The sequence below is a fragment of the Labeo rohita genome, chromosome 20 (assembly GCF_022985175.1).
Source record: "Labeo rohita strain BAU-BD-2019 chromosome 20, IGBB_LRoh.1.0, whole genome shotgun sequence".
Lineage (NCBI taxonomy): Eukaryota > Metazoa > Chordata > Actinopteri > Cypriniformes > Cyprinidae > Labeo > Labeo rohita.
Genome location: NC_066888.1, coordinates 19,947,433 through 19,971,177, shown reverse-complemented (window position 1 = coordinate 19,971,177; position 23,745 = coordinate 19,947,433). Strand labels below are relative to the sequence as shown.

Here is a 23,745-nt window from a genome sequence, read left to right as displayed (position 1 = left end):
GGGTCACATATTACCTGAAGTAACCTTACTGTGGGAGATGTGGACAATTGATAAAGTAAACAGTAGAGGGCGCCAAATCTCAAAATGGTGTTTTTGACGATCGCTTCATCGGCCTGTTGAGTCTCAGATCAGTGTGTGGTACAGGTGTGATTGTTCTCATAAAGTCTAAATGGGTTTAAACGAGTCAGAATACATATATCAAGCCCACATTGTTAATAAATGCACAGACAGTTTCAAACATTGTACTTAAAATAATAAACACTATATGTAATGTTAAATATAGATCAGAAAGCGCCGAACAGGACGACGCCAAATAGGCTAGTGTGCGCAGGCAGGTAATCGGATTACACCTCAGACAAACCACACACCAGCTCATCATGTACTGCCCCTACTGAACAACAAATGCTTCATTTCACATCCTGTTCTTACTCCAATTCACAATGCCACTTTTTATTAATCGAGACCAGATTTTTGCTCATCAAGTCCACCTTCTAGAGCACAAACTACGGGTGAGTTTCCTCTTATATTGTCTGAATGTCAAAGAACAGGTGGGCTGGTAAATAATCTGTTTCTGTCACTTTGATTGCGTCTGATTTACAGACATGTCTACTGTTGTAGATTAATTTTAGAAATAATATAATATAATATAATATAATAGATACTAGACCTCTATATGACCTCCATATTTTTCTTGTTTTTGATTTAATAGGCAGTAGAGATGTACCTTACTATGGTATTCATTGAAATGCATTAGAGTATGTAAATACCTTGGTATATGAATACGATAATCATTCAGTACCATGGACTATAGGCCTGTATACTATGGTCTTATTGTTTTATACCATAAATGTACCATGATACAGCTGCCACACTTGTCAGTATTTTATGTAAGGGACAGCTGTCTCAAAACCTAGTGAGCTGCTGACCCAGGATAGCATTTTGTGCTTTGTAGGCTCTTTTAAATAATGTCTATGAAAGCCCTGATTTGTTGTCTAGGTAGGTAACTCACTAAGATTTTAAGACACAGCCACAGGTGTGTCAGGTATGTTTTGTGTATGACTGATAAGCAAGATATTTTACTCATGTCGTTTGTATTTTAAAAATACTTTGTACTATTACATCTATTCTGTACAGTTATATACTTAAGAGTAACAATAAAGCCCTCTCCTTTTTCTTTTTAGAGTAAGGAGGAGCGTATTTTGGAGTTGGAAACAGAGAACACTCTCCTTCATTTGAGACTAGCTGAGGTATGGATGAAGCAAATTCAGTGTGAAATGCATCTAACTCCATTAATGGGGGTCAACCCTTTGGTGCAGTTAAGAGTTTGACCTGCCAGATGGTTTCACTGCTAGATAAGTGGCTTCCAGACAGGCGACAGGTGCTCGCCAGTCTCACCTAATTTACTCACGTGCCTAATATCTGGATATGAAAAACAGACAGAGATACACCTTTGGTTCACTTTAAGTACAAAAATATACCAAATTTTTTTTTAAAAGTTTATTATGATAATATTATAGTAATATTTGAAGTAGCTTTGAGTTCAGTCTAAATGGCATGGTTTATCAATATGATAATTTTGTTTTTTGATAAAAGATTGTTTTTTTTTTTAAAAGAAAGCAATACTTTTATTCAGTTAGATGCATTCAATTAATAAAAAATGACCATAAACAAGTTTGTTACAAAATATTTCTATTTCGAATAAATGCTGTTCTTTTGAACTTTATATTCAGCCTGATAGATATTATATAAAAAAAACTGTTTTCAACAGTAATAATAATAAGAAATGTTTCTTGAGCACCAAATCAGCATATTAAAATTATTTTTTTGAAGGATCATGTGACACTGGAGACTGGAGTAATGGCTGCTGAAAATTCAACTCTGCCATCACAGGAATAAATTACATTTTAATATATATTAAAGTTATTTAAAATTGCAATAATGTTTCACAATATGACTGTTTTCACTGTATTTAAAAATAAATAAATAAATAAAAATAAAAATCTTACAGACTCCAAACTTTTGAATGGTAGTATGTAAAAGACCATAGAATTACCACCTCCACAATGTTTTTTTTGTAAGGTGAAAAACTATGTAACTGCTCTGAACAGTTTGTATGTGTTCCCCATTGACCTTTCCTTGACCTTTTCAAGTGTTTGGGTAAACTCCGGCGTGAGAGGGACAACGACCTTCATGCCCAGAGACAGAACCATCAGCAGCAGAGGAAAGTGCAGAAGTCCACACATGCAGCTCTCTACAAACTTCTATCTGAAGTTCAGGTGATGGCAAAAACACTGCTTTGAAACAATTCCTACACAGCAAATGCTTTGAAATGCAATGTTTTGCAAATTCAGCATCATCATATGATCTGTGTTGCTCTCAGATGCTGAAACAAGACTTGAGGGATGTTTTTACCATCTACGTGGGGTTTGCGAAAGAGCTGGAGGAACAAAGCAAGCAGCTGTTTGAATGTGTGGGCACTGCCAGAAATGCTATTCAGGATTCTCAAAGTGATGACCTTCAGAGTGAGTGTCAACTCAAATACCAACATATCAGCTCATCTGTATTGTCTGTGAATATTTGCACCTCCAAATACACTTAATGAGCCTCATTCACTAATTACATGCACATACACTTATATCCAATCATACAACAAGGTCACATGATGGCCTAGATTATGAACCATCTTCTCTTCTATTTAATCTTCTGCTCTCATTCCCTTCATTCTTCACCATCTGTCTGTTTCTTCATCTGTCTCCTTCTCCATCACAAAACCAGCCGTGTTGTGACAGTAGGTATATGGTGTAGCGTTCAGAGATTATCCATACTTCCCCTCCCCCGGCCTCTCCTCCAGGAAAAGCTGCTGTCAGGAGGGACAGTAAGGTCATGTGTCCTGTGCGTCACCTGCACACCATGGTGACAAGCCTCCCGCAGGGCCTGTGGATCTTATCCCTTGTCATTTATATAGCTGTATTTATAAAACTCAAGGAGACAAACTGCTCCTCAGTCTCAAAGTGCAAATGAAAAAAAAGTTCCTGACAAAAAGCTTTTGACATCCAAGCTTATGAGTTGTTCAGTTTGTAATTATCTGTCCATTTGCACATCCACTTGCGGATGATTGCACACATGATAGTTTGGTATTAGTGCATTTACATGAAGGCATTTTCTCCTTTTCTGATGACATTTGACCTGTATTTTGCCATTTCCCTCTCACATCCACACCATGCTTCAGGATCCGAAAAGACAATGAGCTCAAGGGAGTCAAAACACCTGTTTTATTGGTGTACTATAGCTATCAGACAGCGTTACTGTCGAAAAATAAGTGATGTAGGGATGCAACAATACAATTAGTCGACGGTTCAATATGTACCTCGGTTTTTAACCACTGTTTTCGGTTCGGTTCTGATACCTTGCCACTTCAGTGTGGGTTTTTTTTGCCACAAATTAACAAAATACTCCCGTAAACCTCTGTACACTGGAAAAAAGCGTGGTTTAGTATATGTCTGCTTAATTTTTCTTTTGAGAGAGGTGGTATTTTTTCGATTTTTACGCAAAATAGTTTCATTCATACTGGACGCCAGAGGGCGCCCTCGTGCAGAAAATCTACATGTGTCAAAGAAGTATCACTGATTATGTTCTGTTCCAGCTTCTCTAATATGATCAAAGGCATCGCTATTGCTGTAACTGAATAAAAACAAGATATAACGTTAAACGTTTTGAATGATGAAATATAAGGACACACATACAACAAATTCCGAGATAAATAAAACAAGGAAGTTATTTAAATGCAAAACCGTGATTCACAAGCGAGTGTTGGAGCGTAGATGTCGTACCGAACGGTTCGATATTATATTGAGTATTATGACATCCCTATAATGTACGCAATGTTTCATATTGTAAAATGTGGCTTGTCTTATTACGATTCTGTTAAGTATTTTCTGATTCCGTTTTTTCTTTGGTCCCGGACAAAACGGCTTCTGACTACATGCTCAATCATCACTTTACTTGTTTCTGTAGTCAAGTCATTTAAAGGAATAGTTCTTTCTTATGTTGAACAGAAAATAAGGTATTTTGAAGAACCAACAGTTGTTGGTCCCCATTGACTGCTATAGTAGGGAACAAAATACTATGGAAGTCAATGGGGACCATCAACTGTTTGATTGCCTGCATTCTCTAAAATATCTTCTTTTATGTTCAACGTAAGAAAGAAACTCGGGTTTGGAACAACATAAGGTAAAGTAAATGATGACACAATTTCGTTTTTGGGTGAACTATCCCTTCAGCTGTCCAAGTGCAATATCCCATGAATTAGTGTCTAATCAATTCATATTTTAATGTGAAGATTTTTCTTGCTTTCCACAGAACTCCAAGGTCAGGTGACTGCATTAGAGTGCTCTTTACAGGAAGAGAAGGAGAGATGCAGAGAGGAGCGGGTGAGGAGGAGGCTGCTCCACAACACCCTGGTTGTACGTATTTGGCTCTCTGGTTTGATTTACTGTTCTCAATGTATTTATAGTGTAACATTTTGCCATTTATTTAAAGTGAAGAGGTAGGGGGTACACCGCAAGATATCCTGTTGTTATCACCTGCTGTGGTGGCTAATGTTTTCTGACACATGAATATTTCAGTTATGAATATTTAAAGTATATCAGACCAATATCTACCTGACTTATCCTTAAAAATGACTGTGTAAGCAGTCAGGATGATTCAGTTAAACTAAAAATAGTTGAAGCTACACACATTTCTCTCTGTAGGAGCTGAGGGGGAATATCAGAGTTCACTGCAGGGTGCGTCCAATTCTGCAATTTGATCACATCCCAGGATCACCCACAACCAATGGGTAATGCAATTTAAATACATATTTAACGAATAGTGGTAGATTAATGCATATTAAATTAATAAAAATGTGTATTTACAAAATTGGAATTAATTTTATTTTTGTAAATTATTAGTGCTGTCAAATTGATAAATTGCAATTAATTGCATCCAAAACGAAAGTTTGTTTACATTTATATGTATATATATACACAAACGTGTGTGTGTGTGAGTGTATATACATATATATATTATTTATTAAAAATATACATGTATGTGTGTATATTTATGCATGTAAATATGCACACGCACATATGTTATGTACAGTATACACAAACTGTTATTTTGAATGTGATTAATCATGATTAATCAGTTTGACAGCACTAAAAATTATTAATAAAATGTGATTCAATTTATTTTAAAATGTTATTTCAAACAAAAACACATGCTTTGGGAATGCAGTATGTCTTGTTGATGTACTAAATCTCATTTTCCTTTTTAAGATCTTCATCATGTGAAGCAGTTGTGCAGGCCGTCAATGATGTGAGTGCATTGATTATTTGTAGTGTTTATGGGATCTATAAAATTGTAATGTCCCTGTACTACACCATACACCCTCGATTAACCATCTCTGGCCATCCTTGTTTTGCAGGACTCTGTTTTTGTGAACTGCGCCAAAACCTCAAGTCCTGTAATGAACAAAATATTTGAGTTTGAGAGGTATTTAGACACTGCATATAATGTGAGCATTTAAGATGGGAGCTTAGGTGGTGGATAATGTAGCATGTGTCTGTGATTATTTGATTTGTAAGAGTGCATGGTCCAGAAGACAGTCAGGAGACTGTGTTTGAGGAGGTGAAACCCCTTCTAACGTCTTTACTTGATGGGTGAGTATTCTATTTCATACAACCAGGTTTAAGTATTCAAGTAGGGAAGATACCAAGATAAAATGAAGTCAAAAGTTTACATACACCTTGCAGAATTTGCAAAATGTTAATTATTTTACCAAAATAAGAGGGGTCATGCAAAATGCATGTTATTTTTAATTTAGTACTGACCTGAATAAGATATGTGACATAAAATCTGTTTACATATAGTCCACAAGAGAAAATAATGGTTGGGATGGGCAGTACTAAATGAAAAAAATATGATATTTAGGCAAAATAAGAAAAATGTGCACATCTTCGTTCTGTTCAAAAGTTTATACCCCTTGCTCTTAATGCATCATTTTTCCTTCTGAAGCATTAGTGAGCATTTGAACCTTCTGTAATAGTTGCATATGAGTCCCTCAGCTGTCCTCAGTGTGAAAAGATGAATCTCAAAATCATGCAGTCAGTGTTGGAAAGGGTTCAAATACACAAAAATGCTGAAAAACCAAAGAATTTGTGGGACCTGAAGGACTTTTTTAAAGAACAGTAGGCAGTTTAACGGTTCAGGACAAACAAAAGACTCATGAACAACTATCACTAAACAAAACATAAAAAAACAGCTGTGGATCATTCAGCTAACAACACAGTATTAAGAATCAAGTGCATATAAACTTTTAAACGGGGTCATTTTTATAAATTCAACTAATATTTTCGCTTGTGGACTGTATGTAATGTATGTTTTTATGTGAAAATCATATTCATGTCAGTAGTAAATAAAAAATAACATGCATTTTGTATGATCCTTCTTATTTTGGTCAAATAATTAACATTTTGCAGATTCCGCAAAAGTGTAGGTAAACTTTTGACTTCAACTGTTTGTCATTCTCCTTCCTTCATTTCAGGTATAATGTATGTATCATGGCATATGGCCAAACAGGCAGTGGAAAGACACATACAATGATTGGCTCCCGGTCTGAGGATCCCACAGCTGCAGTGCAGGACTCTCAACAGGGCATCATTCCAAAAGCAGCCAACGAGCTATTCAAGTAAACCTAAGCTCACAGCACAGTTAAAATCACTACACGTTTCACTCACTCATCTACGGTATTACAACATAAAGTCTGTCTGCATTGATATATGTCCCAGGCTGATCTCTGAGAAGCCAGCGGACAGTCATACGGTGGAGATGTCAGTGGTGGAGGTCTATAATAACGAAGTTTTGGACCTGCTGGCCAGAGATGAAGATGGGGTGACAGTTGGGGTGAAGAGAGAGGTCATCACCACCAGCACAGGCACCAGTGAGGTGCCCTGCCTAACATATGAGTGAGTCACAGAATTACATTATATAAACAGTGTTAGTGTTGCTTAGATATTTCTGTGTGTATTAATGCACGTATGTGTTGCATTTAAGTTTACAATCAGCATTTATTTGTTTGTCTGACTGGCTTCTTCATTGCACTTTGAGCTTTTGCTGCATGCACACATGACTGTCACGGGTTTGCACGTGTTTGACTTGACCCGTTTGTGTGTGTTTGTCAGGTTGGTGCGGAGCTCTGCAGAGGTGATGCAGCTGATCAATTCTGTGTTAAAACTAAGATCTCACTGTCCCACCCTGGTGCACATGGACTCCTCCAGATCTCATTTCATCGTTACTCTCACCGTCACCTCCAAAAGCCCAGATGCACTGGCTCTAGGTGTGATATACAGTGTTTCTTCAAGAGTGCCAGTCCCCAACTAACACATTTTGAAGCTCTAATGTTTCCTCAAGCCATATGCCGCTATCTGCAACACACACGGTTATGGTTGTTAAGTGAGACCAAGCGTATTATCTAAAGACGCACACACAAACAGTCATTCAAACAGCTCCATTTTCTCACACACCCACTGGATTAGTTATCTTCACACACACACACACACACACACACACACACACATACTCTCAAGCACTTTCTTGCTACATAAAGAGAGCCAATTGCTCACTCCAAAGGTTTCCCAAGGTAGCACTGAAAGACCTTATAAAGGTTGGCATTGGATTTAAGTATGTCGCATCAAAGACCCTCAACCACAAAACCAGTCTTAAGTAGCACGGGTATATTTATAGCAATAGCCAACAATACATTGTATGGGTCAAAATTATTGATTTTTCTTTTTTTATGCCAAAAATCATTAGGATATTAACTAAAGATCATGTTCCATGAAGATATTTTGTAAATTTCCTACCGTAAATTAATCAAACTCACTCCTACTGATTACTCACTCCTACACTCCTAAAAACTCCTACAGATCATGTTTTTAAGCCATTTTAGGTCTTATTTTGATGCAACAAAGTGGTTATACCTAAGTGTGTGAGTTATTTACTTACATTTACTTACTTTTAAATTAGTCTTTCCTTTAACGCCATTATATTGTTCATTCAGACTGATTCCCAAATGTGGAACGTGCACAAACACACAAGGCGGGATTTATTTCATGAACCAATCATAGCCAGTCATATCCAGTCATATCACGATGGAAGCATTGCCACCTCTCACGTGACTTTCTCCCATTCATTCTCAATTACCCCCCACCCAACCCACTCTACGCTGTAGGGGGTCTGTAAAAACTCAGTGGTCTCAGGGGAGACGAGAGAGACGCAGACTTTACCTTTAGTGTCGCTGTTGAATGTTTCTTTAGAAAAACAAGTGATTATTACACTTTTTCATGTTATATTTTCTAATAGTGACACACTGCCTTGCCTCCTTGAAGGAAACCCCCTGATACATATATAACTGTACATATATGGACTCATACAGTGTGCTCTACATGTATTGCAGCTCGTCGTCTGCAGAATGCCAGACAGGATGTCCAGCGGGTGTCTCAAAAGGAATGGTGGAGCCCACGCTGCCGCAGGGCCGCTTCCTCACGCTCTTCTAGCCCCGCCTCCTCACCGTGCCACTCCCCCTGCCACTCCCCCCGACCCAGCATCACACAGCCCCCCCTCAAAACCAAGCTGCAGTTGGTGGACCTTGCTGGGAGTGAGTGTGTGGGTAAGCGGATACAATGTTGTGCACCGTCTGCCAAAGACTTCATGAGAAGTTACTAGTTAAGCTAATAAAACACAGTATTCAGTCATCAGGTCATTAGGTAAGGTTTATAGAGTTTTAAATCTCAGGTCAGGTTTTATTGAAGTGCTGCTTGTAAATAAAGATGTGAATAGTGTTTCTGCACTATTTTTTGTGTTTAGGGATGTCAGGTGTTACCGGTGCCGCTCTGTGGGAAAGCTCCTGTATAAACCGCAGCCTCTCAGCTTTGTCTGATGTTCTTGGAGCACTAGCCGAACGACGACCTCACGTACCCTACCGCAACAGCAAACTAACACATCTACTACAGGACGCCATAGGTGAGAGCAAAATTACTGTGAAACACAACTATATTACACATGCAGTCTATAAAAACAGCACTTGTTCCCCATTCTGTCACAAAAAACAGATACTGATTCATTCTGTCTAGCTATCTAGCATTATATCACTCTAGCTATTGTTCCAATAATCCATCCCGAAGATATGGCTAAAGACTTCACTTAATTCTGTGGCATTCATGGACAGATTTTGTAACATTATTTCCTTGTATATAGTGCGTGACATAAGTTTCCTTTGCTTTTATTTGAACAACAGTTAAAACCAGTTCAACCAGTCAGGTTTTAACATGCCACAATGAGTATCTTAGACAAGGCCTACCTACACTGCCCTCCAAAAGTTTGGACGCCCTAGAAAAGTGGGGTTTTGGACAATATTTGCATAAATCCTTTTTAATTTGTGAAAATTTTGCACTGATAAGGGACAACACAAACTACGAAAACATATTTTATTACATAACACATTTTCGATTCATCAAAATATCCACCATTAGCAGCTATTACAGCTCTGCATAATCTGGGCCTAAATTCATTGTATTCTAAACTTAATTGGCTGACCCAAAAATCTTTTATAAACCTGGGCCAAGTTTAAACCAGTGACCAGGTATCACAGTTGGCAAAGGGACATGTCTGACTTTGACATGTATATATTGCCATTATTATGTAATTAAAATAAAAATGATTATTCCTGGTCTTCAATGATAATGTCAAGTTACTTTAAAGCATGTGCACCAAAAAATGATAAGGATTTATGCTGATATCGTCCAAAACCACACTTTGCCAGGGGTGTTTCCAAACTTTTGGAGTGTACATTCTTCCCTTCTGAGCCTCACTTGACCATTCTTGTGATATCTTTTTTTTTTTTTTTTTTTTTTTTTTTTTTGCCACAGGAGGGGATGCCAAGCTTCTGATAATGCTGTGTGTATCTCCCACTCAACGCTTCCTCACCGAATCTCTTCAGTCCCTGGGGTTCGGTGCCAGAGCCAGACAGGTCCAGAGAGAGCCACCACGCAGGAAAAACACAGCCCTGAAGATAAAGTGACCCACAGGGACATGCATTTGATAGCTGCTTATGTAAAGTTTTTTTTTTTTTTTAAATTTATGTTGATATTATAGTATTATAGTTATAGTTGCATGTTAATGCTTGTTAGTATTGTTTACAAAATTATTCTAACATTATTTTAATTTTTGCATAGGTTACATACAATCTCTTGCACATTGAGGATATTCCTCTGAAAAAAATGTTTACAGGTTTTTTGTGTCTAGTGTGAGTGGAACACTTCAGATTATGTGTGTCTATGTGTGCAATTATCCATTAGTTTGCTCTTAATTATTGATGTGATGATGAAAAATATATGGCTTTTAAGTAATAGTGGTTGCATCCTGACTCTAGTTGACCTTATATTTTACTGCAAGTTAACTTGACATCTTTCCAATGTATCACTATTTATATATATTTAAATATGCTTTAGATTTAATAAAAGGAATCTGCTGTTTTCTTTTAAATATCGACCCATTGTTGCAAAAGGCACTTACGTATTTTTCCCTTCCCCAGAGTAGTGTAGTGGTGCTAGGTCGTGTCTGTCTTTATTTACATATTCGTCACAACCAATCGGAGCCTTCTGATGCGTGATGTAACATAAAACACGGAAGTGTCAATGTAAGCGTTACTTAAGCGGAGACTTGTTACATAGCGCTCGTAATTGCATCTTCTTTATCTAGAAGTTGTAACACATCCGTCTTTCTGCGACGGATGATTAAGTGCTGCGATCGAGCTTCTCTGGTTTTCAGTCACTTGCTGCATTTTAACGCTTAACGGCGGACAGGTGAGTTTATATATCACTGCAATCAAACAATAAGTGTATACTATTGTGGTAGTCTGATTTCAGCGCAGTTTGGCAATATTTGGACAGTCTTACTCAACGTAAACATGTAGCCCATATTCCATCCATATTTTTATTAGTGTTGCGTGTTAGTGTTAAGGGAAAAAACAACATGACTGCTAAAAACTTTATAATGTTTACTTACTTTTTACATGTAGGGGAGAACAGTATAATAATTTTATATAAAATAGACTAGACATTTTAAGTTAAAATAAGTTAATTATTATGTTATATTAAAAAAAAAAAAAGCTAAAACAGCGTAGAATAGGCCAGTTACTGTTTACAGCATTTGCATCTCCAAAATAGCTTTAGCAGATATTTCAGTGCATGTTTATGCACTTTTTAATTATCGAACCACCTTGGATATCAACTTTGAGCATTTGTCCCGTAACATCAGAGTTAAAATAAGTTAATATGTTATGTTTAAAAAAATGTTTTCCTCAGTTTCGCGAGCTAAAACAGGCAGAATAGGCTAGTTACTGTTGACAGCATTTTAAAACTTGAACAAGTTTAAGTTGTATTTACATTTAATTAATATCTCGAATAGCTCATATAGTATTGTTAGCCTTGTTATAATGTTATTATGGATAGAGAAGTATAAAATTCTATTAACATCCCAACGTACTGGACTACAGATTCTCAGTCAGTCTCAATATTGTTGTATAGAAAAATAAATATTTCTAATTTTTCCAACTAATGACAAATGTGACCCTTGACCACAAAACCAGTCATAAGTGTAAATTTTTTAAAATTGAGATTTATACAAAATATAAAAGCTGAATAAATAAGCTTTCTGTGGTTTCTTAGAATTGGACAATAATTGGCCAAAATACTATTTGAAAATCTGGAAGGGTGGAAAAAAATCTAAATATTGCCTTTAAAGTTGTCCAAATGAAGTTCTTAGCAATGCATATTACTAATCAAAAATTAATTTTTAATATATATACAGTAGGAAATGTACAAAATATCTTCATGGAACATGATCTTTACTTAATATCCTAATGATTTTTTGCATAAAAGAAAAATCGGTCATTTTAACCCATACAATGTATTGTTGGCTGTTGCTACAAATATACCTGTGCTGCTTAAAATTTTTTTTTGTTATATTTTAAGTAAAAAATAAAATTCATCTGTTGTCATGTGTGGAGTTCCATTCTGACGTAGTGCCATTACTAAACTGCATTTTGTCTAAATAGCTTGCAACTCTATTAAATCCTTTTTTTTTTTTTATTTGTACAGCATTACAGTCAAGATGCTTAAAGCCATCGGTCAAACTTTCTTTTCTTCTGGACTCCAGAACCCAAAGTCCACCACTCAACAGAGTAAGGTTAGTGCATGTGTGTTCATGTGAGTACATGTGTGATTTTGGCAGAAACCTTCCAGATTTCAATGCAGACTTTGGATTTGTTAATATTTACTTATTAGCTAATGCTTAGGTTTTTTTTTAATGTAGTCTGTTCACGTCTAAAATAAGCAGACCCTGCTTTTTGTGTTTATTGTATAATGTCTCATATGTTTCCAGTCATATTTGATGAATACATGCTTTTCAGGGTGAAGACTATGAGGTCCGCACTTACCATACAACAAACTGGGTCAGCACAGCTGTGACTGGCATGGAACAGGACTCGGCGTTAAGCACAGGCTTCAGAAGACTCTTCAAATACATTCAAGGGAATAATGAGAAGAGTAAGTGGTTCTGTCCTGTAGATGACAAGAAACATAGATTTTTTTTTTTTTTTAGTAGACATTCAAGATTAGAGCTTTCAGCCATTATTTCCGCATTTTAGGCCTGTGATTCTGACATTTTCATTTCATAACGTAGACATAGCATATGCATATAAAAAAGAAATCTCCTCATGCATAAAGCCAAAATTCAATTAGGTGGAAACAAAGGTTTTCTGTGAGCTACATGACTGCAATAAATCACTTCTCAGTATGCCTTTATAATAATAAAAAGCATGTGGCAGGTTGTGTTCCCACAGAGTAAATTGTGTTTCACTAATGATTCACCAGATGACACTGCATCTGCAAAATAGCTTTAGCAGATATTTCCGACACTGAGATCAGTGCATGTTTCTGCACTTGTTGTTAATTATTGAACCACCTTAGATATCAACTTTGAGCATTTGTCCCGTGCCATCAGAGTCTAAGGTGGAGATGACGGCACCAGTGAGCTGTCTGATTGAGCCTGGTGCTGGACCCGCTTGTGAAAGCACCTTCACTGTGTCCTTCTACATCCCTGAGGAACATCAGGCTGACCCACCCAAACCCACTGATCCAGATGTTTTCATCGAAAATAGAAAAGAGCTCACAGTGTTTGTGAGGTATGTTTGTGTCAAGTCTTGCAAGGGATTTTAGATCTAAAACTACATTTTTTTTCTGGTTCATAATAGTTTTGTTGTCATAGCTTCACGTTTGCTTGGCTTTGTTTTTTTGCAGGACCTTTGGAGGCTTTGCTAACAGTGAGAGCTGCCGTGCGGAGCTTCTGAATCTGATAGAGAGCCTCAAGCGAGATGGGATGAAATTCAAGGAGGCTCCATTTTACAGAGCGGGATATGACAGCCCCTTCAAACTGACCAACCGCCGGAATGAAGTGTGGCTGATCAAAGATGAAGAATAAAAGTCCTAAAGATCAAATGGTCATATCTCATGATGTGAATGAAGAGGAGGTCAATTTTTGTGTTTGAACTTAACAATTGTTATTGTGCAGATGCTTTGTTTACCGTGTGCCACAAGTGCCTGAATGTTTTTATATGAGAATTTAACACTACTAACACTAATCTGACCAATATATTTTACACCGGCATTAAAACTTGAGGTACCTGCAGTTAACTGTGAAATTGTACAAAAATAATGTTGAAATAATTTCTAATCGGCTGTCAGACTGAAATATTGCCTAAATCTCAGTGTTTGCAATGGCATAGATTTTGGTTTAAATTTACTAACGTATCAAAGCACTTACTGTATGTTTGTAGAGGCACAAGTACTGCATGACGACTGAATTGCTAACTTTTTAAAATCTTGTGAATATGTATAATCTCATCTCTATTTAGAGTTTTTATATTGCACTGAATCTTAAATCTAACAATTTAAGGGAACAATAACGTTGTATTAACTTTAACTTTTACTTTGTCATTTTGGTCTTAAAATAACTTGTACACATTTGTGACCCTGGACCACAAAACCGGTCATGAGTAGCACGGGTATATTTGTAGCAATAGCCACCAATACATTGTATGGATTAAAATTATCACGTTTTCTTTTATGCCAAAAATCATTAGGATGTTAAGTAAAGATCATGTCCATTAAGATTTTTTTTTTTGTAAATTTCCTTTCGTAAATATATATAAACCTAATACATTGCTAAGAACTTCATTTGGACAACTGTATCTTGGCCAAATATCATCTTATCCTAACAAATCATACATTAATGGAAAGCTTATTTGTTCATATTTCATGTGATGTATAAAACTCAATTTCATAAAATTTATCCTTATGACTGGCTTTGTAGTCTTGGGTCACATTTTAAATGTGGCCATCTAGTGGTTAAAAAAATAAAACTTTCAACATCTTGCAAAAGAATGTTTGTTTGTCTCTGTGTGTGTGGATGAGTAGCATATGATCCTGCCACACTGGAGACTGCAGTTTAAGAACCGCAGTCCTAAGACCTAGGTGTCAAAGTTTTTTTGCATAGCACTAACTTTTCAATTCTCTATTTGCATTATTAATTTTGAGGAATAATTTACGCACTTTTGAGAAATGATCTTAGCTCAAAGGTAGGACGGCTTACTCAAAATTTTATAAATGAGACCGCTGATGGCATAAATACATTGGCTAGGAGGTGCTGTCACAAACACTCGGGTCCAAGAAGGGCAGTCCTAGGGCTGTAGCCTCCGGTATTGCCAGAATATAGTTTATGATACGGCATCTTAACAGAATGGCCATTTTTTGCTTATTTGTTGTTGTTTTAACAATTGATGATTTGTCAGTTTGTCTCATAAGTGATGACAACAGCCTTTCAGTTTCACATTACTTTTTCTCTGTGTACGTGACGTGACTCACACAGGCGAATGGCATATTTAAAGGATTAGTTCACTTCCAGAATAACAGTTTCCTGATTTACTCACCCCCATGTCATCCAAGATATTCACGTCTTTATTTCTTCAGTCCCAAAGAAATAGTTTTTTTGAGGAAACCATTCATGTAGAGCCCTTTGCAGCTGCATTGAAACTGCAATTTGGACCTTTAAACCATTGGCCACCACTAAGGTCGACTTAATGGATAAAAATCCTGGAATGTTTTCCTCAAAAAAAATATTTTTGACTGAAGAAAGAAAGATATGAACATCTTGGATGACATGGAGGTGAGTAAATTATCAGGAAATATTCTATAAATGAACTAATCCTTAGGAGACACTGCAGGCAAAAATGCATTTTTTTCATGCACTTTATTTATTTGTGTCATTAGATTTCAATTACAATACATATTTTTAAAGGCCTTTTTTTCAAAATGAGTTTTTTTTTTCTATTCTGAACCATAAATCTCCACTTCAGTAACACACACACCAAACTTTACATTTTTATTCCTGTCTATATCCTGAAGGTTTTTACAGAAGGATGTGTTTGTATATAATTTGCTTGATTTTATACATTTTATTCTCCACAAAATTGTAAAAAAATATATATGTGACCCTGGACCACAAAACCAGTCATTGGGGTATATTTGTAGCAATAGCCAAAATACATTATATGGGTCAAAATTATAGATTTTTCTTTTATGGCAAAAATCATTAGGAAATTAAGTAAAGATTGTGTTCCATGAAGATATTTTGTAAAATTATTACTGTAAATATATCAAAACTTAATTTTTGATTAGTAATATACATTGTTAAGAACTTTATTTGGACAACTTTAAAGGGAATTTTCTCAATATTTAGATTTTTTTGCACCCTCAGATTCCAGGTTTTCAAATAGTTGTATATCGACCAAATATTGTCCTATCCTAACAAACCATACATCAATGGAAAGCATATTTATTTAGCTTTCAGATGATGTATAAATCCCAATTTTGAAAAATTGACCCTTATGACTGGTTTTGTGATCCAGGGTCACATATATATATTTTCTGTCTGTTTTTTTTTTTTCTGAATTATGGAGTGACGAAATGAGATACCCAAAATTCCCTCTGTAAAAACATTTGACTCTAATATGTCAAGAAAATTAAATAAGAATTTTGAAACTGACTTCATCCAGCGTTTAGACTTTTGCACTAGAAATGTATGCAAATTAGCGCATATTTCATTCAATAATGCATCATTTGCATATTTAAACAACATTTTAGAAAACTTGTAATATAAAAAATGTTTGCAGTTTTTTTAATGCAATCAATGAACTGGTTAAGTAAAGTAATAACTATTAGTTAATTGTGTTTATCAAAGTATGTTTGGGAATAGTAAAGCCAAGGTTTAGAAGATTTTTCCAGTCTACACAATTATTTTGTGTATAAACTGAAACATGTCCTGAATTTAATTTATCTTGGTCATTTAAAACTACTAACAGATCCAGACAGAAAAAAAGTACTTCATCTGATAAAGGACATAACCTCAGGTGCTAGCTAGAGAAATCCTACAAGGCCAAACACACTCTCTTTGCACCGTCATCAGGTTTATTTTTGAGGTAACAGTCGCCTGAATATCATGTTCACAAGCTCAGCACAAAAGATGACGTCCATGTGGAAAAACAAGCGGCTTACTTCTATCTCTGTTGCAGCCGAATCATAAACAAAGATTCACGATCTCTGTCGTGATTTAACTTACAAAGATCATTTTGCATGCGGTACTGGTCCAGGTCACAGTATCGAGTTTTAAATGATGGTCAGTAAGACATAAAGAGGGGCTGACGACCCCGCAAAGCCTCTGGAGTTGATGTACGGCCGTGGGTGTCATGGTGACGGCGCTAATGAGATTGTGGTTTGGGCTGGCGGCTGACAGGTGGCAGTGAATCAAAGACAGAGACAAGACAGATGGGCAATTTTTAAATATCACCATGTTTTATTACAGAGACATACTCTAGAGGGTTAGCAGCTTGCTTCCTCTTTACCGGCGTTTTTCCGTCTGCTTTTCTGATTCGCTTTTCCAAGGGTGAAGAAACAAACAGAATTGAATCTGAATTTAAAGACTCTCACCTCATTCACCTTCCTCCCAAAAAAAGCCCACCTCCAACTACAGTATATCAAACCACATTCTGGCTATTCTAAAATAAATACTCTACAAAAGGAAGCCACTCCTAGCAAAGGTTTCTAAAATGTACAAATTCTTTGAAAATAAGTTCAGGTGTTACTTAACATTTCTGTAGGTATATACATAAAAAAAAACATTATAAAACTGCACAAGAAAAGAAAACAGGAAGATTAGTAATTAAGCGGTTACTTTGACTAGATGTTAACAGAACAGAACTCAGGCTGAAAAACAGCAAGTTAGTGTCCCGAGTGTCCTGTTTGGCTCTTTGGTAACCAAAACATTTACAAGTAAACCGGTCGTTTGTTTCAAGTAAGATGTCAGAATTAACTCTTTAAAATAACCAACACAGACACAATGCTTTTTAAATGACAAATAAAAGACGAACAGTGCAAACCTACACACCAAAAACCAAACATTTATTTCCACAAACAAGCCGTCGTTGCTCCAATCCCTCGGCCCACAACTCCTTTCCAATTCCAGAAACTTCCGACAGTCCGAACAGTATGGAAAGATAGTCTCTTGTAGGAATCTGTGCTCTTTATCCTGGTCTTCGAAGACCGGCGTACTCAAGCGGTAAGGCGCCGACAGAGCTGCCTCGGTGAAGTTTGAGATGTGACAAAACATCCATCAACTTGAACTACTACAACCAAAACAAGCAGTCACATAGTAATTCCTTCATTACAACTTTCGTTAACTCCTTCACCAAAAAAACTCACACAAATCTGACTGTTACTTCTGAAGAATGGAATTAAAAATCTGAACAAAAGAAGTAATTGGTAAGCTTTGGAAAGACAAGTCTAGTATTGCCACTGAAAGAGGAGCTCTCTCCAAAAAGAAGGTCAAATTGGATTAGATTGGTTACTTATTTTCTGAAGAGCTACAGTACAGCAGTCTCGTCTACTGCTTGAACTGACTGCTAGATCCGTAAGTCTTAGCCCACACTACAACGCCAGACTGTGCTGTGTGGATTAGCGGGCGGCAAGACCTTCTAGAGTTCAGCCTCTCCTGGTCTTCCTCCCTCCGAAGAGAGCCGAGAAGACATTCTGCCTTTGCCAAGGAGCCGTTTGGTCTCCTAACTGCTGCTCTGCTCACATAAAGTGCTGTTAGAGTCCTGAGAGTTGTTTAATGGAGAAACAGGACATGGGTCTTCACAGTCGGTGAGTTCTCCATCCCTCTCGCAAATGACAGTCATGGGGCTGCTGAGGATCCGGCTGCGTGCGTTATACTTGCTGCTTGCGGCGGAGGGTGGCGTGCGAGATCGGCCGTACTCCGGCCCGATTAGCGACGGCGACGTTGAAAATATTCCCTCGTTGCGCGCCCAATCCTCGGGCGTCCTCTTGTTGCGGCCCGGTGAAGAACAAGGGCTCTCGGTTGTTGGAGATGCTGGATCAAATGAGGAGTCGAGAGAGCGAGTCCTATGAAAGCGTGGGTCGGTGCTGCGCAGCATCTCCGCGGCAGACATGCGGAAGCTGGTTTCGGAGCGACTGCCTTTTTTTAGCAGGAGGGCCTTGAAGGTGTCGCTGCTGGTCGCCGATTTGCGCAGGCTGCGCTGGATGGAGCCTGTTTGCCGTGGCAGGGGGGAAGTCAAGGCGGGGGGCGTTCCTGTAGGGGTGACCGGTGGGGATGAAGGAGCTCGTGAACGGTCCTCTTCGGATTCCTTACGCCCAAGGACCTTCCGCTTTGACCTGGAGACAAAGATGAAGCAATGTTAGATAAGTTGTTCAGACAAAACAGAAATAAAGCATTAAAAACAAAAGGAGGAATGCACAATATTGTAAAATATTTAATTTTATTTTACATTTAATGTTACTTAAAGGGATAGTTCACCCAAAAATGATAATTCTGTTATTAATTACTCGCCCTCATGTCATTTCAAACCCGTGAGGCCTTCGTTCATTTTCGGAACAGAAATGAAGATATTTTTGATGAAATCTGAGAGCTTTCTGACCGTAGATATAGACAGCAACGCAAATACCACATTCAAGACCCAGAAAGGTAGTAAAGACATCATTAAAATAGTCCACGTGACATCAGTGGATCAACCGTAATTGTAAGCAGCTAATGAACATGGTAGTTGTGTTGCTGTATCTATGCAGGGTCAAGAAGCTCTCAGATTTCACCAGAAATATCTTAATTTGTGTTCTGAAGATGAACGAAGGTTTTACAGTTTTGAAACGACATGAGGGCGAGTAATTAATGACAGAATTTTCGTTTTTAGGTGAACTATCCCTTTAATGTAAATTCTGAAAAATACTAATGATTTAAAAACAGTTACATGTAATTTTTAGCAAATCTGTTGCAATACTATTCATTTTAATGCTTTGCATCCCTAAACCAAAGTTAAAAATATATATTTTTTAAATATGTGACTCTGGATCACAAAACCAGTTATAAGGGTCAATTTTATGAAATTGAGATTTATGCACTCTAAAAAATGCTGGGTTAAATATGGACGATATAATTTTATTTAACTCAACTATTGTTTAAAAATTACTATATGGCTGGCTTAAAATGAACTCAAAATAGGTTCTAAATTAAAAATCAGACACATAATTACTAGAGGAATCAGTATATTCAAAAGGTGAACATTTATTAACAAGCAATTTAAAAAATGTTTATTATTTAATTATTATTTATCCAGCTTAATAATAAATGTTCATTTATTGAACATATTTCTAATTGTTCAATATCCAATCTATTTTGGATTCATTTTAAGGAAGAAATATAGTAAAGTAATTGAGTTAAATAAAACAGTTTGCCATTGATGTATGGTTTGTTAGGATAGGACAATATCTGGCCGAGATAACAACTATTTGAATATCTGTAATCAAAAATACTGAGAAAATCACCTTTAAAGTAGTCCAAATGATGTTCTTAGCAATGCATATTACTCGTCAAAAATTAAGTGATTTATTTACGATAGGAATTTTACAAAATATCTTCATGGAACATGATCTTTACATAATATCCTAATGATTTTTGGCATAAAAGAAAAATCAATAATTTTGGCCCATACAATGTATTATTGTTGGCTACTGCTACAAATATACCCGTGCTACTTAAGACTGGTTTTGTGGTCCGGTGTCACATATTAGCTAAAGCTTATATTAGTTAGCAGCAGACAGGAGAACATCAGTTCATTTAGTACAAAAACAAAAAAAGAAAAAATCCATTGACAAAGCTGCCCCTTTACTGTCAGCACAAATGTTTAACGAAACTGCTTCACTTCAGTTAACAACTCATCAAACTACTCCTGAAGCTGAATGACTTGAATAAGATTTGAATCCATTTTTGTGATTAATTTTTTCAGTCTTGATGAGCCTATCCCCTTCATTGATTTCTGTTCCACTTTCTCATTAAACTCGGCTAGCCCCCAGCAAACCAAAACTTCACAGCAAAATTGGAAAAGCAGGAATAACTTAACAATGCGGGATATAAATAGCGGGGGTTTGTTTAATACAAATTCAGTGCTTTAAAAGCTAAACCAAAGAGGAATACTGCAAGCGTTGCAACTTTATGGAAGTGCAGACATAATGGAAGCTTAATCAACAAAGCAAACTGGGCAAAATGCCCAGCATCATTTTAACCCGGAGAGCTGTTCATTCACCCAACCAGTAGGGGGGACCTTGGGTCAATGAATGCTAGAGCATGTGTGCCCAGGATCAAATCAAATTCATTAGCATGGCATAACTGCTGCAGATTAGGGAGCGCAGGATTATCTGCGGGATGGAGCAGAAATTCATCCCAAGTCTGAGATGTGCTGGGAGATTATAGAGCTAATCCCATCCTAGCATCATCACGAGACGAATAGCCAACGGCTAATTACTTGCCAGACCGCACCTCATATGTTGGGGGGTGTTCATGTTCAACTGGTCCAGGCTGAACGAAAGAGAAGGAAAAGGAGGATGGAAGAGATCAGGGAAGACCAAGGATGAAGAGAACAACAGATATGACAGATCGTGGCAAAATTACAAGGGATGTGGAAGCAAGAGTTGAAAGAGTCAGATATACATCATCTAAAAACAATACCTAAAAAAAAAAAAAAATATATATATATATATATATATATATATATATATATATATATATAAAATCTAAATATCCTAAACAATTCCTTTAAACAAGATAAATATCTAAAATAAAATGCATGCATTTATATATATATAATATATATATAGACTTAGTTTCATATCAAAAGTAACACAAAGCCCAGCCTATTATTGCTATTTATTGGAAGGAAGACGCACTGTACTGTTCATTCATTAACTGAAAACAGCATAGACCAAAAGATCGATTGTGATTTAAGAATCAATATTGGTTCATTAAAATGAGAATTTATTAAAATCGAGAAATTGATTTTTGTTGTTGCTGTTTACCCAGCCCTAGCGTAGGCTATTTTGTTGTTTTTAAACACTGCAGCGTCCTGTAGGTTCATGATTAAAAATGAAAATGTGAACCAAAATAAAAGCAATTAAATGTGTTATTCTAATTTTAAATATGAAAATTAAAATGACGGGTAATAATAGATTATGATGGAATTTTTACAACCCTGTCCGTCAAAATGATGGACAACGTTAAAGTCTAGCGCAATCTCTGACATATATATATAAAATAAGAAAAATATTGAATAAATACAGATTTTTTTTTACAGAAGTCCTTGAAAACAACAGGTCAAATCTTGAGATAAATGCTGTATACACTGTGGTTGTAATCTATCTTCCACTCCAGCTTTATTATTTGATTCATCTAAAGCTCAGTGCTTTGAGAGTGGCATCGGGCAAACCGCAGGATTTACGGAGCACGTAGCATCTGGTGCTCTGTCACACTACATCTAAACTGGTTTTCCATTTCAAGGATATCTTTTGCTCTAATATCTGTGTGGGATTGCAGCGGTCCAAAGCAGAAGGAAGAGCAAAGCCGCACACGCTCGTACACACACACGCTGTAGCGGAGGAAACCAAATCCTCTCGAATGAAATTGTGTGAAGGCTGAAGAACTTCAAAAACCTGCCCGGTACACGTGACTATGGCAAGCCTGCATAACTTGTGAACTACAACACAACATAATGAATTTTAAATAATGCGCCATTCGGTATGCATCAGAGATCATGTGAAGGACTGCAGTAAGGCTGAGTGTTCTATGACCGAATTAGAGAAGAGTGCATGTTTCTTCAACACATCCAAACTATACATAAGCATCCAGTGGGGTAATACTTTAGTCGGGCATTTTTTAATCTGACAGCCTGAGACCACAGAAGCCCTACTCCATACAGGCTGCTTTCCTTCCACGCTTCATCTTTGATGAATGTATCTGAGATTGGATAGGACAGCCCACTTTAAAATTATGAATGCGGTTTACAGGACGAGGGAGGGATGGAGTGGAAAGGAAGTAGACCAGACTGGAAAATGGATCACGGCAAAGTATTGTGGGAATTTACCTGTGAATGGCAGCAAAGAGGTCCTCTGTTGTGCGGGGCCGAGTGGGGGTCACCATGTCCCTACAACTGTCGCTGTTAATGCTGGGAGACTGAGCGACGTCCAACGTGCTGGAGTCAAACAATTCACCTGGTAGAAAAGTCATATATTAAACTCATATAATGATAATATATATTAAAATTAAGACTGTCATGATTCTTCAATTTCAAGTACTTGATTTCAGCAAATCCTTGATTGCATTTTGCATGTGTCAAGTAACTGCTAAAATACTGTAAGTGGCACATCAGATTTGTAAGAGAATACATCCATATCTTTATCAATATGCTAACTGTTCATAATGAGAGTGTGATTTCACGATTTCAAAATAAAAGTGTAACAAAAACTCGCTTTGAGTTTACGTTTTGATGTCCAAATATTCAAAAAATTACATATATTGGATATTGCTTACTTAGGTCTATTTTTATTACTACAGAAAATTAATTACAATTATCCGATTACTCGGTTAATCGTCAGAATAATCGACAGATTACTCCGTTGCCAAAAAAAAAACTGTTAGTGACAGCCCTAATTAAAATACATATAGAGAGATGGAGAGAGACAGAGATAGTGTTGTTATAAAAACACAAAGTTTTTATCATAAAGTATTGTGCTTCCAAAACCAAGGTCATGGTTTGATTCCTTCAATGCAAAGGCGTTTAAAATTCATAAATGCACCTACCAAATGCATATATGTAATGTAATGTGCTATGATAAATACAAACCTCAGCTGTCAAGCATACTGTCTCGCTCATAAATACATGCCTTGCATTCTAGAACTCGATACTGTTATGTCAAAATGCATAGGCATGTTTGAACAAACTTGTCATTTAGAGAATGTCTACGCAGATTTAAAACACTATAGAGCTTGAACACAGATTATGCAAAACATTAAGATTTTAAAACAGTCCTACATTTCCAAGTACCAAGACACATCACACAGCTGTCAATAAATCCAAGGACACACACATATTCGTCATGCGCTTAAATTATAACATGTATGAGTATGGTAAAAAGCTGTATGTTTAATATTCTCTTACATTGTTATGGTCGAATCCACCTTTCCAGAGTTCAGTTG

General features: G+C 36.7%; 3 protein-coding genes across 12 annotated transcripts in view; 2 read left to right on the top strand and 1 right to left on the bottom strand.

Moving 5' to 3' along the window:
* Positions 1–169: 169 nt before the first annotated feature.
* Positions 170–10,901, top strand: kif25 (kinesin family member 25). Its single transcript, XM_051139505.1, has 15 exons — positions 170–509; positions 1,182–1,247; positions 2,151–2,276; positions 2,381–2,522; positions 4,360–4,463; positions 4,752–4,837; positions 5,316–5,355; positions 5,465–5,532; positions 5,625–5,699; positions 6,584–6,727; positions 6,828–7,004; positions 7,221–7,375; positions 8,495–8,707; positions 8,905–9,060; positions 9,966–10,901. The coding sequence occupies exons 1-15, from the start codon at positions 441–443 to the stop codon at positions 10,115–10,117; spliced, it is 1,773 nt and encodes a 590-aa protein (XP_050995462.1). The 5' UTR covers positions 170–440; the 3' UTR covers positions 10,118–10,901.
* hebp2 (heme binding protein 2) lies at positions 10,739–14,186 on the top strand. The gene is made up of 5 exons (XM_051139510.1): positions 10,739–10,901; positions 12,198–12,285; positions 12,509–12,644; positions 13,102–13,282; positions 13,398–14,186. The coding sequence occupies exons 2-5, from the start codon at positions 12,211–12,213 to the stop codon at positions 13,576–13,578; spliced, it is 573 nt and encodes a 190-aa protein (XP_050995467.1). The 5' UTR covers positions 10,739–10,901; positions 12,198–12,210; the 3' UTR covers positions 13,579–14,186.
* A 2,798-nt stretch (positions 14,187–16,984) lies between these two features.
* Positions 16,985–23,745, bottom strand: part of nhsl1b (NHS-like 1b) — a 110,979-nt gene continuing 104,218 nt past the window's right edge. For 6 of the 10 annotated variants that reach the window (XM_051139494.1, XM_051139499.1, XM_051139498.1 and 3 more), the window contains 3 exons: positions 22,634–22,760; positions 21,037–21,075; positions 16,985–18,881 (listed from right to left, as the gene is read on the bottom strand). In XM_051139494.1, the coding sequence (XP_050995451.1) occupies positions 18,269–18,881; positions 21,037–21,075; positions 22,634–22,760 (779 nt within the window). In that variant the 3' untranslated portion in view covers positions 16,985–18,268. The remainder of the gene's footprint in view (positions 18,882–21,036; positions 21,076–22,633; positions 22,761–23,745) is intronic. The other 4 variants (XM_051139495.1, XM_051139504.1, XM_051139502.1 and 1 more) reach the window with 1 other exon arrangement.